This window comes from Callorhinus ursinus, unplaced genomic scaffold, assembly GCF_003265705.2.
Source record: "Callorhinus ursinus isolate GAN/ISIS: 27379988/994484 unplaced genomic scaffold, GSC_fseal_2.0 scaffold28, whole genome shotgun sequence".
Lineage (NCBI taxonomy): Eukaryota > Metazoa > Chordata > Mammalia > Carnivora > Otariidae > Callorhinus > Callorhinus ursinus.
The window spans coordinates 8,834,998-8,854,235 of NW_027397090.1; the positions used below are offsets into that span (position 1 = coordinate 8,834,998).

Sequence of the window (19,238 nt, forward strand, 5' to 3'; positions counted from 1 at the left end):
GGGTCCTTTGGTCAGTCTTTGCACGAACGCTTAAAGAGCAAAATCTGTTCCCTACCACTGTACTGTTCTCCTATGTATAAGCCCCACTGGCTTTCAAAGCCAGGCATCTTGGGGACTCATCTCTCTGGTGCAGGTCCCAAGCGTGGGGGTGCCTGACTTGGGGCACAAACTCCTTGCTCCTCCGAGGAAAAAACTTCGTATTTTTGATATCCTTCCCAAGTGCTGGTCACCACACTAGGGGTGGGGTTTTACGTGAGATCCTGTCTCTGTTACAGAAGAGCTGCTGAGTTAGTTTTCAGGTCTTTTTAAGAGGGAACGCTTTCATCTGTAGCTGTTGATTTGCTCTGTCTGTGGGAGGAGTTCAGTGTCTTCCTACGCTGCCATCTTGAACCACCTCCCAGTAGTAATTGAGTATATACCTTTTTAATGTTCTGTGATGAACTACAAAGCACACAGTACTTACAATGCAACCAAAGTATGATGGTTGCCTCAAGGAAAAGCACTTGTGTGACTGAGTTGGGAGCTGGACTAGATACTTTTTCAGGAAATATCATTTTTATTTAAAAGAATAAACTATGGTTACTGAGACTTAAGTATTTGGCAGATTTTACCTCCCCCCGCCCCAAAGTGAATGAAGTGAGCCTATCACTTCAAGGAAAATAACTGTCAATATTTGTCAACAATGATAAGCAACTTTCACGTGCCAATTAAAATTTTGGAAAATTTGTATCTACACTAAGCTTGACAGCTTCCCAATTCTTAGATTTTTTTATATTACACAATAAAATGTGTCAACATCTGAAAGACCTATGCAGCTTGGTGAGCCAACATTATCTAAAGGACCAATGCATGAAGTAACAAAATCACTGGCTAAAAGATCCACTTACAGTGCAATGGACTTTAAGAGTAATCTACTTCACCGATTCAGATTCCACACTGCAAGTGAACTTTAACAAACCACACCTTGGCAGGTTTTGATGTAGTATTAAGACGATAGACAATTATCTGAAAAGTCTACTAAAGTATTCCTTCCTTTTCCAACTACGAATCTATGTGAGGCCACATTTTCTCCATATATTTCAAAGTGACACCTCACAACAGACTGAAAGTAAAAGCAGATATGAAATAACTTCATTTAGAGAGACTGATAAAGACGTAAAACAATGCCCCTCTTGTAAACATATTTTGCTTAAACATTCTCAGTTTTAATTACTGATGTGGTAAATATCAATGATATAAACCATATAAACAAAACTTCAAGGTCCTCAGTAACTTTTAAGCATGAAAAGGGGTCCAGGGATAAAAACGGCTAATCCGGGGCTAGGAAAACTCACAACACTTAAGATTCACCAACTTTTGCCCTACAGATGACTTTTTTTGGATAAAACATGTTTGTGGGAATTGCAACATCATGACAGGGTCCAGGCACAGCTCAGAAATACTGCGGATTTGGTTCCAGACCACTGCAATAAAGTGAATCCAAAGAATTTTGTGGTTTCCCAGTGAATATAAAAATCGTGTTTACACTACACTGTAGTTCATTAAGTGTGACAGTGTTCTGTCTAAAAAAGGCTAACCATTACCTGAGCTTTCAGAGAGTCCTAATCACTGATCACCAAACACATAGTATGAGAATCATCAAAATGTGACATAGGAGGCACAAAGTGAGCAAATGCTATTGGAAAAATGGTGCCAACAGACTTGCTTGACACAGGGCTGCACAAACCTTCAATTTGTTAAAACAAAACAAAACAAAACAAACTGCAATAAAACAAGGCATGGCTGTATAATAATAATATCCTTGTAGTGTCCTGTACCCCCCCACACACGCCTGCCCAAAAAGGCTGAATGATACCTTCCTAGTTTGGAGCTAATTTTTTGTTCCAATTGTCTTTTCTTGGTTTTCCTTTCAAGCAGCTCCTTCTTCTTTTGTCTAAGCTCATTGTCTTTGTGTTCTAGATGTTTGTTTCTCTCATATAGGGCAATCAACCCTGCTTCCACTGCTTGCAATTTTCTATTAATTTCCTATAAAATAATCAAAATTGTTTTAAAAACAGTTCTAGTTAAAATATTACAAATTCAGTTAATATTTTTTTAATAGTCAAAATAACCAACCTTTAGCTGTTCTTCTAAGTGTCTTCTTTGCTCTAGATCCACAGTGACTGTGAGAAACTGGGCTACTTTTAGGGATGTGTTACTAGAAATAACTTTATTTGAATAAAAGGAAGTTTTCACCACATACTTTTCTTCTGCTGTATACATTTGCTTTAACCGGGTTTCTTGTATTACCTGTCACAGAAGTCAAACAATGTCAAACAAATGTGAGTGTACATCTAATAGTAATTAAAATATTTTTAAAAGGACTAAAGCATTGGAAAATATAGATCAAGTGAATTTTAGAAGGTCAAAACAGATGTACTTTCATTTTTTTTTTTTCTAAAAGGGTGGCTGATACACTTTAGGTTATTATTTTGGAGAACACTAAAGAAGAGAGAAGGGAGAAAACCCAAACAACCATAGCAAAGGTGGCTATTTTTCTACTTGACTATATAATCTCTCCCAAGTGAGCGTACTTTTGGAGTTTTGTTGGGTCTACAGAAGAGATACCAGGAAACAGTTGCCCAGGACACAGAACTGTGGTAGCTCAACTAAGTCATTTATTCTCTCACCTTCCCTCAGTTATACTGTTCACACATACATAATCATACCTAATTCCTGTATATTTGGAAGAAGACTTAATGGAAACACTTTAAGGATCTCAAAAAAAAATTTTTTTTTGCATTTTTTTGGAACTGAAACAAAAAGTTTGAAAAACTAAAGCACCTTCTAAATACAGTAACATTATATATTTCTGAATAGTGATGAAGAGTAGACTTTCATGTATGGTTTTTTCCAATCTCTGAAGCTTCACTACCAATACTCTTGTGGCTTGTTTCTATCCAGAAGTTTATAGTCTAAGTGAAGAGAAAGACCTATTTAAGCACACTTAAGTTTAACAGGGTATAATCTGGCATCCACAAATTGCTGAATAATTTGGAATGAAGGAAAAGCTAGAAGAAGTTAGGCTACTCAAGTTCTAATAAATTTAAATTGACAGTGAGGTAAGGGCCCTCCCAACAAAAAGGACATCATGACCTGAGGCTGGCAGCAGACAATTTAACCAATGGGGAGAGTCCTAGAAATTAATAAGGGCAAGTCCATAAGTGGTCTTGTCCTCTTTTCTAAATGATAGAAGAGAGGTACACCCACATGGAGAGTCCTAATATTCATTTCCCCAAATGTTCCCCATAATGTCATTTTTCATCAAAGACACATGCAACTTCTACTCTAATTAGCTTGGTGGAGTTCTGTTGCGCAAAATGGGTTGGTAATCAGCCCCTATTTCTATCTTCTCTCAGTAAAGTATAAAGAGTCCCTAAATTACAAATGAATTGTCCTAGGGATACTGGTAACACTAGGTGTCAAAATTTTAAAAACACATTTTCTAATAAATTCAATATAACAACTAGTAGTTGGGTCTCTAACTGGGTCCTAGATGCTTACAAGCGAAAAACAGGCAAACTGGTGTTACAGAAAAACCTCTTTTGGATGAAGAGATTTCTTTCCTTTTTCTGCCTATGATAGAAGCAATGAATTTAGTGTGAGTCTTGGAGATTGCTCATATGAGGAGAGAGCTCCCAGCATCAGCAGAATAGAGGAACTACGAGTGTGTGCTATGCTAGCCAGAAGAGATCCTATGAAGGCAGATAATCTTCAAGGGCAGCTTTAAGAAAGGAAGGGCTTACTAAAACAGTTCTATATCCCAGCCTACCATCCTAACCTATTAATTTCTCTGAAAAATAATCTAGACTACAAGAATTTAAATGATTAAACCACTAATAAAATGTCTGAACACAGATTTGTCAAGCAATACAGAATGAGGTAAGAGTGCCAGGTGTCTCTCTTCAGACTTCAAATGTATTCAATAAATACAAATATAAAGCATTTACTCTAGGTAACTCCACATCACTTAACACCCATCATATAGTATTAGTCAAAAGTCACTGTTTTGTGTATATTAAAAATGTAAAATACAAAGAATTTGCGTGCTTAAAAAAAAACAGAATGACCTACTTCTTTAAATATCTCAATTTTTGCCTGATTTTTTTATGCTAAGAAGTTTTAACAAAATGAGGTTCTGGTACTGATTCAGTACTTTCTTACCCGTTCAATTCTTTCTCTGGTCCTTTCAGTTCCTACAGGAACTTCATGAATATGATAATGGCAGCAAAGGAAGCTCATGACAGGATCAGGTGCATCAAATAACTCTCGCAAGTAAGAGAAAAATCCATACTGTCTGAAACGAAAAGCATTTACTAGATTTTTCTTCTTCAAAAAAAAAATCATTCACAGAAATGATAGTTAACAAGTGGCAAATAATAAAATATGATAGTACAGCAAAAATTTGTGTGTATTTTAAAATCACTTAATATTAAGTGATTAATGTTGAGACTTATTTCCTTGTCAGGAAAGTTTAATATATTCATGATTACAAACTATTAATCTCTTTTGTTTCTTGCATTGCTTTTATATTTAGGATGTTTACTTACAGCTGTTTTAGAATTGCAAATTTTCTATGTAGTCCTTCTGGAAATCACTTCTGCATTATGAAGTGATGATTTGTTTTACTTTTCCAATACCTAACCAACTATTTTAATATCTTTCATTAAACAGTCCAATATTATTCCACTGATCTGAAACATCACCACTATACAGTAAGTATTCCATGGTTTGTTCCTAGATTTTTCCTTATTTTAGACTTAAGTAGAGATCCTAAAAGGGAATAATATAGCCTATAACATTTATGTGAGAGATAATTAAAATCTACTTACGAGCTAAATGAATATTGAATAACCAAACAGGTTAATTCTAAAAATATTTTCGAGACTTACTTTAGCTCATTCAGAGATCTTGAAGGTGCTTTGTCTGCATATGAGCTCTTGGGAGCAATAACAGCATTTACTCTTAATTTTTTATTGTCACGAATCTGAATATAAGGGAAAGAAAATATTTTCATTACCATATACTATCAATCAAAATGATTTTTAAAGTTATATTCCTAGGTATTTAATGGTACTTTCAAGAAAATTTTTTAGTGTGATGACACTATAATTACATGTTTTTATAGAAAGAATTTATCAGTGAAAATAGTAAAAGAAATATGTTCTAACAGTTAAGGAAGCAGTAATACCAAAACTTTCAGGAGGAAGTGCAACAGCCATTTCCCAAATCATTTTATGATTCCAGCATAATCCTGATACCAAAACCTGACAAAAACAATATCCCTCATGAATACATATGCAAAAATCCTTTACAAAATATCAGTACACAGAATCCAGCAATATGCGAACAGGACACATGACCAAGTAGAGTTTATTCCAGAAATGCAAGAGTGTTGGAAGCTTTCAAAAACCAATCTAATTTATAGCAGCAGAATAAAGTACAAAAGCCATATGATCATGCCAATAGATGTGGAAAAATATGATAAATTCTCCGCAAACTAGGAACAGAAGGAAACTTTATCAACCTGATAAAGGGCATCTATGGTAATTCATAATACTTACTATACATGGTAGTATGGGAAATGGTACTCTAACAGATAATATTACAGGAGGCAGTTATATACATTTCACAATTTAAAATACACACACAGTCACACATATGAGAGGAAGTTCTGGTCCTATTGAGAAGCTATGGAAAGTTATAAAAATAAAGGTCAAAATTTCAGGAACCCATGTCACATTATCCACATAGGATGCAAATCCTTAGCACAGAGGAAGCGTGAGTTTTTGACTCATAAAAAAGGCACTCAGTGTAGGCTAAGCAGGCCATTTCCAACAGAAAGCACCTAACTAACCGCACCTGACTGAATGCCCTTCACAGCACGCCGTATCAGACTTGTAATCCAAGTAACCTACTTCTTCAAAAAGCTCTCACACACCAGACCAAAAACTCACTGGATAAGCTTAAATAATTCCAACCTAAACAACTGTCTAACTTTTTGGAGTCCATTCTATAATTTTATGCACGCAACTTTTTATGCATTTACCAGATATTCCTATTCCCTGCCAACTCCCAAACCAGAAGGAGGGCAATATGGTAAAAGCCAGAAAAAGTAAGGATTCTTTCCAATCACTAGTGTACCACAGAAATAGAGGACCACTTAGGTGATTCAGAGTCCTGTCCTCATTTATACCTGCTAGCAAAGATTTAAACAAAACAGAATCTAAACCTAATCTTTAGGGCTTTTAAAAGAAGGTGACATACACAAAAGGACAGAAATCTTACAATAACAAGAGCTAACAATACATATTTTATACATAACCACATGTAATAAAAATAATCGCAAACAAGCACTGTTCAACACACCTTTAGTCCTCACAACCAACTTTTGAAGCAGATAATATATCTACATTTTACAGATGAGGAAATTATGGCATAAAACATTTAGGAAACTTGCCCAATTTGGTAGCAAAGCCAGAATTCAAATCTTGGCAGCCTACCTTTAGACTCTGCGCTCCTAACTACTAAGCCACATTGCCTTGTAGTGGCTTAGATTCTCAATGGTGTTTCTGTAGCCAGATACAGAATTCTCATTCTTTTTGAAGAGGTTTTATTTAAAAGCAACAACCTATCGATTCCCACACTCCCCATCAAAGAAAAACTGAGTTCATTCCAATATATTTTCAAAAAGGATGTCTAAGACCAAAGGTCCATCATTACGGTTTTTTTTTCTTGAAACAGTATGACAGAATTACTAACTCCAACTCAAAACTGTTACAGATGGAATTATGGGCTTTTTCCTTGCAAAACAAATTCATTCCCCAATGATGACAGGGATAAAAAAAAAAAATTCACAAAATTGAATGATTTTACACAGGAGTTACTGCTGGTATAATTAGTCACTATTTTTTGCTTTAGTTTGAATTTAAAAAACTTAAGTACCAGAAGATTAGCACCAGGTGAATCAAAGTATTATGTTGGTTACTTGCCTCTTTGAGAAAAACCTCCATATCTTCTTGACTCTCAAATACAAAAGCTCTCAAGTCATTTGATGAGATATGATTTTCAATATATTTGGCATTTTTATTATCTTTCATATTGATCTAAATAGAAAAAAAATTAAGTTAATTCTCATGAAATCCAATCCAAACTGATTACTACAACATAATTTTACTTTTATTTAATCCGATTAAAATTTAATAGTTGGAGGGGGGAGAATTTGGTATTGAAGATTCAACATTTTAAAACCGCTACTTAATTTAGTATCCAGAAACATCTAATAATACATAGTAAAACAAAAAACAAGACGTGAATAAGTACCTGGTGCATATCAATTTTGATTTTTATCTGAGAAATAACTATGTTCCTTTTATAGTCAATTCACTGGGAAACATCTGAAATAGGCTTAGACTGTAATCTAAGAGTGTATTTCTCATCATCCCCAAACTTTTAATATTTGTCGTCTTAATCTTCAAGAGAAAGTCATACATGGCAATAACTGATCAGTACAAAAACACAAAGAATTACAACACAACTTTAACAGTGCTTTCCAGAGAAATCCTAGGCTTATACCACTGGAGCATAAGCTTTAGGATTTATCTTTTAAATATTAACAAATCAGGCACTTCTGCATGTGAGGCTCAATGCTATGGAAAATACTAAGGTCAAGATAACAAGTTGTTTCAAGATGACTACAATCTACTTTTTGCAGATTGTAAGTAAAAAAAAAAAAAAAGCACAACACAATAAATCTCTATAATAGGCGTATAAAAACTGCTCTTAGGGAATTTTAGGGGGGAGATAATCTTCAGCAGATGGAAATCAGCTTTCTTGAAAAAACCATTTATGAAAGAGAAGGGTTTTAGGTTACCATATATATAAAATACTGCATACTAGTTAAGAGCTAAGACTCTGGGGTTAGACAGATGTTGCTTCAAATCACGTACCACTTATATCTCTGAAAGTTTTAGTTAGTTCTTCACCCAAATGGGTACAGTAGAACAGTCTATATCTCAGGAATAAATGTGGATTAAGAGAGCTAATAAATTTAGTATGCTTGTCATATAAACGTGGGCAAATATTACTATTTTAAACTACAAAATATCATTTAGCATAAAAAAATGGGAAAACTGATACACAAACAAAAAGTCACATCAAATACCTGGACATAAACACTACAGAAATTTAGCCTCTATCGTTTGACAATTTTTGGGGGGTACCAGTTACTTCATTAGAAGGAATGGTACAAATGAAAGATAAGTGGGTGTTAAGCTACAACTTAGAGAAAGGGTAAAATAACCCCAATGTGACTGCAGAAGTCACCTTTTTAAAAGTCACACAAGTAGGGGTCATGTCTGTCCCTGCCCAGTTTGTGCACTTCCAGCAGTGACCGTGTCACACTTTTTTTTGCCAGGTATAATGCAAACTGCACTGCGTTCAGTCTGGCTTCTTGACATCCTGAAGGAAAAAAGATGTCACCACTTTGTTGGCTCTGAAGCTTCATCAACTACTTAGCATGCTCCCCCTCGTCAGATTGGTAAAGAAAATATTTGGCAAAGTTCAAGGCCATTCCTCCACAACACAGTAGAGGCAGAGAGAGGGGACACAGCACTCCAAGGTGATCCGGTGGTTGATGGCAGACTCACAGTTCAGATTGTTAACATGAAATCTTTCTATATATCCTATCTTAGAACCGGTTTTATAAATTCATTAATCGGTCATAAATGTCCTCTTATATTAACAGAGACCTAGAATGACATTTTTAATGGAGGCATAGTATTCCATTCAATGGATAGAGAATAATTTACATGACCAATCAATCTCTTTGGAAATTTTGTTCTTTGCCCCACCATTATTTGTGCTATTATAAACACTGCTGTGAGGAACAGAACTATAAATACATCTTTGCACACTTCTACTGTAGCCTGGAATGGTTAGAAATAACTCATGGAAATGGACTGTTAGTTGACAAGTTATATGGCTAAAATTTTAAGTTTATATACTGCTAACTTGTCTATGTTGGTGACATCTCAACTAGATATTGAAAGATTAAGTGTGTGTATGTGTACTGGGGTGGGGGAACACAGAAAGGTGGTAAGAAAGGTAAAGGGTTATTCCAGAAAGGATAAAAAAAGCAAGACTACAGCTTTTTATCTCAAAGATTCAAATCTAATTTGAAATATAAATATATGCCAGCTAGTAATCCCTCTTGGTGACAGGCTACTATTAGGAGACCAAATGATAAAAGGATGGCAAATTTACTAAAGTTGTGAATTATAATTTTGAGGTTGACATTTTAATAAAAATCTGTTGACAATTACTTGCATTATAATTTCTTAAGGCTCAAAATATTTTTTTTTCTTTCAGTCCTTACCATATTAATCAAAACAATAATGTCTGCATCCAAAATAGATATTCCCTTCTTGATCTGGCAAAAATACTCTAATAATACATACCTGAGCAAGAAGAGAATACAGTATTCATATTAATTTTGCTAATATAGTCTAAGATATTCAAAAAGACTACATGAAATGATTTTAACTAAAGAATAATACATGAATTAAGATAGAAGTTTTCATGAATCCTGCAAGGATCTACAGTGCATTCTTTTCTAAAGTTAAAAAAAAAAAAAAAAACCCCAGCAGTAACAATCCTTAAGTCATTTTTGGGTAAGTTTCATCATCGCCAAAGACTGGTTTTTACTTTATTTTCTCTTTCCATGGCCAAACTTATTTAAAATATTTTAGATAGAAATCTTCCTAGCCATTCCATGGCCACACTTCATTAAATGATTTACTCAATATAGCTTACCCTGTTCTTAACCCATGATCATCAAAGAGATATCAAGGGTTTATGAGGTCAACAGACTGCTGGTTGCATTCTCAGAATCCTAAGAACGCTCTGTTACTTGAAGGTGGCTTTCCCTTCTTCTACTGGTTCCCCCATCAACATAGTTATTTACAGCAGTTTCTAGCCCTTAGACCATAGATTAAATGCCACCCAAGAGTAACAACTGCCAGAAGGAACTACCTAACCAAACTAATTTTATACATGATTCTTGGTCAATAAGCTCACAGTTTCATTCTCTTTCTAGACAAAGTTCAAAGACTTATTGATCACAACTCAGGTATGGATTCAGCAACCAGTAGCCACAAGTCTGATTATGGAAAACCAAGGTGTTAATAAGACTAGGAATTCAGACATCTGGTGTATGTGCTTGGCTGAGGAGCCAATGGGGCGAAGCTACCACCTGTGGGATTATGACTGAACGCCTCTAAGTCAGAATCCCGGCCAGGCGGAACGATACGGCAGCCCCGCGGCACCTCGGTTGGCCTCGAATAGCCGGTCCCCTACCGGCCACGCCGCCGCGCGTGCTCCGCGTGGCGTGGCGTGGCATGGCATGGCATGCCCCGCCAGGCATCGGGACGGGGTCCGGTGCAGAGAGCCCCTCCTCCCGGGAAATGGGGCGCGGCCGGAAAGGGGGCCGCCCCCTCGCCCGTCACACAACGCACGTTCATAGGGAACCTGGTGCTAATACCATTCGTTGACCACCTGCTTCTGGGTCGGGGTTCGGACGTAGCAGAGCGGCTCCCTCGCTGCGATCTACTGAAATTCAGCCCTCGACACAAGGGTTTTTTGTTTTAAAAAAAAAAGACTAGGAATTCTTAAAACAACAAAAATCTATAAAGTTTATAGATTATAAGAGGATTATAAATTATAAAACTAACAGATACAACCAAGATGAACAAAACTTCTTACCGTGAGCATTATAGGCTCACAGACTCTTTGCTTAAATTTGTCCCGGTTACTTCTTAGCCATAAAACAGCATCATATGTGTCACGGTATCTTTGTCGCAGCTTATCTTCCTTCTGATTCATAAGATTGTCAAATCGTACAATATTATCACCCACACCTAAAAAAGGAAACTAAAGTATTAGTTCTCTGAAAACTTTCATGAAATAATCCATTAGTAATACAAAAGGGTATCTTAGATCCAAAAGTTAGCAACACCACTCAGCAAATACCCACCACCGTGAGAAAGCAACACCCCGGACAAATGACTATCAAATTTCCAAACATTTGAGATAAAACATTATCTTTAGGATACCAAAATTAAACAGGTCACAAAAATAAAGAGGTCATAAAAAAAAAAAAGAGTAAGGAAACACTACATTTCCTAACGAGATGATTGCAACAGGCCTTCAAAATTCTAAGAGAAAAATTATTTTCAACCTAGAGTCACATATATAACAAAACCAAGAAAAGCAGATCAGGAAATAAAGGTATTTTTAGGGATGCAAAGACTCTGAAATTAATCCCCAAATGTCTCTTCTTACAAGGTTACCTAAAGATGCGTAAGGAAGTAATGTAAGAAAATACTAAGTAATGTAAGAAAAACAAAAAGCCCGCGGAATTCAGGAATAGCTTTACCCAACACAGAGAAGGATCTGTGACAAAGCCCGACAAATCCCAGACAACAGCCACACAGGCAGCTCTGAGAACAATCCATTTAGATGGAAGGAAGTGGAATGGAGGGCTCTAGACCGCAAGAGAATGCCTACTCTTTTTTTCTTTTTAAGGAAATGTTAAAGCAAATGTTTTTTTTTTTTTTTAAAAAGGTAAATTAAAACCTTTAGAAAAAACAGCTATCAGTGAAAGGAGATCCGATCATAAGGCACTACCTGGCTCTACCGTGAACTAAGTTTCACTGCTGTAACAACAATACTTAATATTTCTAGCTTTCAGAATTAACTCGTGAACATAGCAAATAAAACTTGATATGGTTCTCAATAAAGTGTTTTCAGCCTTGAAAATATAAAAACCAGAGTACAAATTAGAGGACTTAGAATGTCAGAAGAGCAGAAAGTAAAAAGGATGAGTCAAAGTGTGTATTCAAGCAATACAACTATTTAATGACACAAGATATAAGGATATTATAATCAATCATAAAGGTTAATGATTAGTAACTAATAACCCCACCTGAGGAATTCAAATAGGATGGGAATTGTTATGAGCCAAAATCTGTATCTCAAATTACAAAATATTAAGATAGTATCTAAAATTGATTAATCAAGGCATGGTGAAATAAGAACATGATAAAAATATAAATGAAGATCTACTGGAAAAAACTTCTGAGTGAAAAATGCACACACCTGAGAGTGGGTGTGGAGGTTTGAAAGAGGTGGAGGGCACTCTGCTAAAAATAAAATTGAGGCGGTTTTCTTTTTTACTGATCTTAGTCGTATACACTGAGTAGACAGAACTTAAGACCTCTTCTATCTGAATAATGTTATAAATCTATTTTCATGGTCCATAGGAAAGAAAAGCAGAGATGAAATTGGACACGTTTCAAAGGGGCAAAGCTAATGGAAGGTTCTGAAGACTAGAATGAAGAGCTTAAATTTGATCTGATAAATAACAGTGAGTGACTTTGAAGAAAATAAAGGAAACCATTTTTAGAGAATTCAATCAACTGTCATAATCTGACATACATAAGGCAATGGTTAGCCAGTGGCAAAGCACGGTATATGCTACCTATAAGTGATTAAGGCACTAACTTGGAAAAATCAAGCTGAGCTTCCTCAACAAGGGGATGTGAGTAGCTAAAGACATGGTACCAGCAGAAGAAGAAAGCCCATCAACAGAAACAGATCTCCATTTTATAAACATCTCTTCACCCTAAGTCTCATAAAACTTACTCTTTCTCTCCTTCTCTAGGCTCTCCTTCTCTCCTCGCTTATCAATTACCTCGCCTTCACATAATGCCTTTTCATCTTGAACTCGTCTCAAATCGTTTGTAATGGCATCAATCTGGGGCTGAAGATTCTCACAGTTTTCTGCGGTCTTCAGTTCATTCTGCAAATCCTCGATCATCTTCCGAGTGTTACTTATCCTCCTCTGGCGGTCGTGTTCTTCATTCTGTTTTACGGTTAATGCCTGCTGCAGTTCCTCAATCTGATAAAACAAAAGAAGGATGGTACTGGAGACTTTTTTCTCTTGCTTTATAAGGCTTTTATAGCAATACACTGTTTAAAATGCGAACAACCCAAGACCATGGGTGTTCTCCTTACTAAAAGGCACTCTGCTGTAACTGCATGTTACTCCTACCAGACCGCCTGCTATCTTTATTTGTTCACTAACATATCCTAAGTACCGAGAGCAGTGCTTAGCATCGAGTTAGCACTTATTAAATATTTGCTCAATAAATAAAATATCTATAAAGCCAATTCACAGATTTCTAAATACTGACAGTAAATTCATATTACATACCGGAAGACCACAATTAAAACAGCATTCACATGTATATGACAAACTTTCAATAAAGCAGTAATAGAAATGACAAGATTATGTCTCTTAATTTTAAATTGAAAAAAAATTTCTTTTTGGATTTTATTGGAGAGTGAGCAAGAGAGAGAGAGTGTGTGCACATGAGCAGGGAGAGAGAAAGAGGGAGCAGCAGACTCCCCGCTGAGCAGGGAGACTGACACGGCGCTCGATCCCCAGGACCCTGGGATCATGACCTGAGCCAAAGGCAGACGCTTAACTGACTGAGCCACCCAGGTGCCCCTGAAACTATTTTCTTTCAAAAAAATTACTAATACTTGAAATTAGTATTTTGAGATTAATCCTCCAACTATATGTTTAGATTTGTTGACATATTCAAGGTAAATTATTTTTTAAAAACCCAGATCATATAAGATGCCAGTGGATTTTTATCAAAACCTTATAAAGTCTACCTAAGAGTTAAGACTTTAAGATACACATACACAAAAGTATACATGTATACAACCCTATTTTTTACAAAAATAGAATTTTGTAATGTTAACACAAATCACGTAATTTGTTAGCTTGCTTTCATTCCAAGCCCTATTTACTTACCCTTCCACCCTCCCCATTATCAAAGTAGGACCAAATTCATTATAGAAAATATGGGAAGTACACTAACTTTTAACAAATAATCACCTATAATCTTAATATCCTTAAACTTTACATTTTAATACCTTCTATCTTTCTAAAGCACGTATGTTTTATGGCATCACTAAAATGTATTGAGAACAGTTTCTCATGTTTCCCATGTCCTTGGCAAAACAAAATTTTGTTATCTAATGTCTGGTTATATGGATATAACACATTTTGTCCCATTCCCTACTGTTGGACATCTGGGTTGATAACAGTTTTTCCTTTCTAAAAATTTAACTTTGACAGTGTCAAGAAAATGAACTGAAATATCCAAAATCTCCTCTCCTATACCAAACATGTAGAAGAAAGAAATATTTAAAAAGTTAAAATACGTATCTGTGATTGAAAGCTAACAACGTTCAATGGACCTAAAAGAAGGAAAGAGACAAGAAGCCACAGTGTCCAGCCAGGAAACCCATGAAGTCCAAGGCAATGGGAATAAATAGGTGCTTAATGACTGAGCGACCCAGTCGTTAAGCATCTGCCTTCGGCTCAGGTCATGATCCCAGGGTCCTGGGATTGAGCCTCGCATCGGGCTCCCTGCTCAGCGAGGAGCCTGCTTCTCCCTCTCCCTGCCGCTCCCCCTACTTGTGCTCGCTCTCTCTCAAATAAATAAATAAAAAATCTTAAACAAAAACAAAACACCAAACACATCAAGTCCAGCTCCATGAAAAAGGGACAAGAAATTTAGCAAACAAAACCTTTGTACTCCCAGCAAAACAGAGACCCACCAAGCTACCAAAAATCAGTGGGCTACTGAAGAAATCTGTATGACTAGAAGGTCCGTCTGACTTGAAAAACTAGGAAGCAGCCCAGTGGTCCCTATCCTTCCAGGTTAAGTTTTCTGAACTCTAAATCACGAGCAGCTCTCACCCAAGACACTTCCATGACTAATCCCATCATATTCTGGTTTTAGCTCAGACATCATAGGTCCAAACTCCTAGACCACCCATCATCTTCAGTTTCCATGAATGTTCTCTCTCGTTCTGACAGTTGGCTATTCCTGAAAGACATTTCTCCCTAGTATCCTCTCTAAGGTGACCTGCCAAAATCCTTCAGACAGCTTCAGAACTAAGAAGTGGGGAGGGTGTTAATCCTCATTAATCCCTACTGTACTATTTCCTCCATTAACTGAGCCCCACTTAATGTCCCTTGAAGGCTGTGCTATCAGGTTTTGCCACCCATTATCTCTGTTGCTGTGTTAACTACCTCCCTCAATATCCTTCCTCCATTCATTGATAATTTTAGCATGCCACTCACTGTTTTTCTCTCCATATGTTGAAGTCCCACAATCTAACTCTTTGGCCTCCGTGTTCCTGGACTTCTTCAACTTTCCTAAACCCCTCCTCAGCTACCTTCTCCTATGGTTATACTTCAGATCATGTAAAGCACCAAAAATCGTACACCTGAAAACCATTTCTACAATTCTATTCTGCCAGTCCCCTTTACTTCCATTTTACTTACTGTGGTATCCAAACTATTGACTCCATAGAGTCCTGCAATCCAGTGACCCTACTCTATCTTTTCACAATCCATCATCCCCTTCATTTCTTTCTTTCTTTTTTTTTTTTAACCTGTTGAGGTTCTACAACCCAGCACAAGAACCACTCCCTTGGAAAGACTCTTGACCGTCCACCATTCCTATGTCACATGAGCCAGGAAAAAAAGCACAGTCTCTATTAAACCTAACTATATACCTTCTATGTATCTGTATCCAAGCAGCTGACCTAATTGAAGAAACTCTCCAAATGCACATCTCACTTTGAGTTTATGACTACAAAATTTAAGTAAGAACTCAAACCTACCAGAAAAACCTATTACATTTCTCTAATAAATACGTGTACTCATTCTAAAAGGAGTTCACATCTTGGCCTCCACCCTTCCTCAGTCCTTTATTGCTGCAGGCCCTCTACTCACTCAGCTAAGGGCTTTGTCTCATACTTCATTAACAGCATAGTTAAAATCAGTACTATGAACAGAGTACTATTCCTGCTTTAAAACCTATCACCCTATTTCCATCTGTACTCACTCCATTCTATCTTGTACAATGTAAGGAGAGTTTTTGCATGTGAAGCAGATGTGTGAGGCAAATCTCCTGCACAAAATCCTTTCTACCATTTACATAGCTCTGATAGTTACTGTTAGAGTCCTTTTCATATAGTCACCCATTCAGCTCTTAGAATAACCCCATGAAGTGAGTGCCATTATTCCATCTTTAAATATGGGGAAACTCCTCTGTAACTGGTCTATAAATAATCTGGAATGCAAATAATTTTCTTAAAGATAGAACAAAAATACAAAGAGAATATCTCAGAGAAGAAAGGGCTAGAGACATAATCCAGAAGATTTTATATCTCATAAGAGAGGGAGGAGAAGAAATCAGAGTATAAAAACTCAACACAATGAATTAGTAAATAACTGGTATATACATCCATAATAAGACATAATCTCACTTTATAATTTCACAGCACCTACGATTAAAAAAAAAAAAAAAGCTACCCCAAATTCCAGAGACCAAAATATACACAAACACACTCATGGACATACACACAGCCCAACAAGCCAGCATGGTGAACAGCAGCACTCTTGAAGAAACTGAGTAAGAGAGACATCAGCTTTCTGAGCAGCACTGTTGGATGCTAGCACACAGTGGGACAAAGTTCCAAAGGGCAATGATCTTTGATCCAGAATTCTTTTCTGGCTAGTTCTAGCTAAGTTGTCTATAAAATTTGAATGGAGAATAAGATGTTTTCAGAAATGCAAGGATTCAGACCTTTTACTCTTTTTATTTCTTAGGCATCTACTTCAGGATGTATGTGCCATAAACCGAAAAGCGAACTGAGCTGGAATAGAGCCCTGGATCTAGAAACCATGACACCAACACTGGAAATAAAGCTACCTAAATCTAACTAAGCCTACTCCAAGCAGTGTTTCTCTAATTACTTATGCTGAAGGACCTATTTAAAAAAAGTTCCAAGCCATCAAAAGTCAACTTTATCAATTACAACTACAATAAATTAACAATCATTTCGGAAAACAGCTTGTCAATTCCTTCAAAAGTGAATTGTATACCTAGGATATTCTACTCCTAGGAAATTATCAAAGAAAAATGAAAGCACATATTTACACTGAAACTTGTACAAGAATACTCATGGCAGTTTAATGGTAATAGCCCCAAACCAGAAATAACCTTAATGTCCATCAATTGTTGAGGAGATAAACTGTGGTCTCAAGGGGAAAAAATTCATTAAACAAAAATAAAAATACAACGTATCAAAACTGGTGCACACAGCTAAAGCAGTGATGAGAACAAAGTTTACAGCATTAAGTATATACACAAGAGGAAAAGTTTCAATAATCTGAGATTCCACCTCAAGAACCCAGAAAAAGAGCCAAATAAACCCACATCAAGCAGAAAAAAGGAAATGATAAAGATATGAACAGACATCAATAAAATTGAAAAGGGAAAAACAAAAATCTATGAAACAAACAGCTAGTTCTCTGAAAAAAAGCAATAAAATTAACAAACCTCTAGAAAGGTTGCCCCCATCCCAAAAAAGACAGAAATTACCAGTATCAAGAATGAAACAGGGTTATCATTGTATCACTACAAACATCAAAAGGATAGTAAGAAACTTTATGCACACAATTTGAAAACTTAAGACACAATGAACCAATTCCTCAAAAAACATTAGCTACAACTCATTAAATATGAAATAGATTATTTGAATAGCTCTCTATTAAAATTCATAATTTTAAAACGCCCCAAAAAAGAAATCTCAAAAACCCAGATAGTGTCATTTGAGAATTATTCGGAAGGTTTGAAGAAAAATTAACACCAATTCTACACATTCTCTTCCAAAAAAAAAAATTGAAGAGGAGGGAACATTTCCCAATTCATTTTATAAAGCTAGTTGGTACTCTGACACCAAAAGCAGACAGTACAAAAACTATAGAACAATTTCCCTCACATAGACACAAAAATCCTTTATCAATTAACAGAATTCAACAATATATAAAAGTATATTTATAAGCCACAACCAAGAAGTATTTTCAGGGATGTAAGGTTACTTGATGGTTAAAAAAATCAATGTAATGCATCATATTAATAAGCTAAAGATGAACATGGACACTATCATATTGATAGATGCAAAAAAAAAGCACTTAAGAAAATCCAACACTCAATGATAAATACTCTCAGAAACATGGGAATAGAGTGAAACTTCCCAAACTTGATTAAAAAAACATCTATACAAAACCTACAGCTAACAACATACTTAAATGCAAAAAACCTGTTGCTTTCCTCCTAAGATCAGGAACAAGAATGTCCACTCTTGCCATTTTTATTCAACACAGTGCTGGTAGTTCTAGCCAGTGCAGTAAGGCAAGAAAAGAAATAAAAGGCATTTTTCAGAAAAGAAAAAATAAAGCTGTCCCCATTTGGAGATGACATGCTTGCCTAAGCAGAAAATCCCAAGGTCTCTATTTCTTTAAAAAGAGAGAGGGAGAGAAAAGAATCTCTTGGGTGTAATCTCACAAAACACAGAGGACATGTATACTGAAAACTACAAAACGCTCACTGAAGAAATAAAATATCTAAATAAATGAAGACATACCGTGGTCAAAGACTGGAAGACTCAACACAGTAAAGATTTCAATTCTCCCCAAACTGATACACACGTATAATGCAATTCCTATTAAAATCCCAGCAACATTTTTCTGTAGATATAGAAAAGATTTGGATGTCATCAGGAATGGCAAAGTCAAACTATGAAAATCCTCTCCTCCATTAAAGCAATGAAAACGCTGACAAAAATTGTCAAAATTAACTTTTTTGGAACTCTGAAATTTAATCAAAGGGTTATAATTACATGGAGACTGTTTATTCAAGAAAAATGCCTGAATCTTGGTTAAAAACAGCAAACCCTGTGGAATTCTGAACATGTCCCCATTCCCTTCCCCAGTTCCATGGCAGCCTTGAAAAATCAACAGCCCACAATCACAGTGAAATCAGCAACATAGTAATACTGGAGAGGTCAGAACAAAGTTAAAAAGGTTTCAAGTTATCATTCTCAGAAAACTACCATTATCTGATCTATCTGCACTTCTTGGAAAACCTTACTACAAGGCCTATCTTTATTTGACATGACTCCACAGCTTGCAGCCTTTACCCTGAAGGCATTTGTTAAAAACAATCAGTGGCATGTGTTTAATACCACAGCTGTTTCATGAGGAG

The 19,238-nt window shown here is 36.1% G+C and overlaps 1 protein-coding gene across 1 annotated transcript in view; it reads right to left on the bottom strand.

The window, feature by feature from the left end:
- Positions 1 to 19,238, bottom strand: part of SMC5 (structural maintenance of chromosomes 5) — a 108,009-nt gene that overhangs the window by 28,266 nt on the left and 60,505 nt on the right. Inside the window, exons 5-11 of the mRNA XM_073878263.1 lie at positions 12,742 to 12,997; positions 10,801 to 10,955; positions 7,032 to 7,145; positions 4,932 to 5,026; positions 4,204 to 4,336; positions 2,116 to 2,289; positions 1,856 to 2,025 (exon numbers count right to left, since the gene is read on the bottom strand). Of these exons, the coding sequence (XP_073734364.1) occupies positions 1,856 to 2,025; positions 2,116 to 2,289; positions 4,204 to 4,336; positions 4,932 to 5,026; positions 7,032 to 7,145; positions 10,801 to 10,955; positions 12,742 to 12,997 (1,097 nt within the window). The remainder of the gene's footprint in view (positions 1 to 1,855; positions 2,026 to 2,115; positions 2,290 to 4,203; positions 4,337 to 4,931; positions 5,027 to 7,031; positions 7,146 to 10,800; positions 10,956 to 12,741; positions 12,998 to 19,238) is intronic.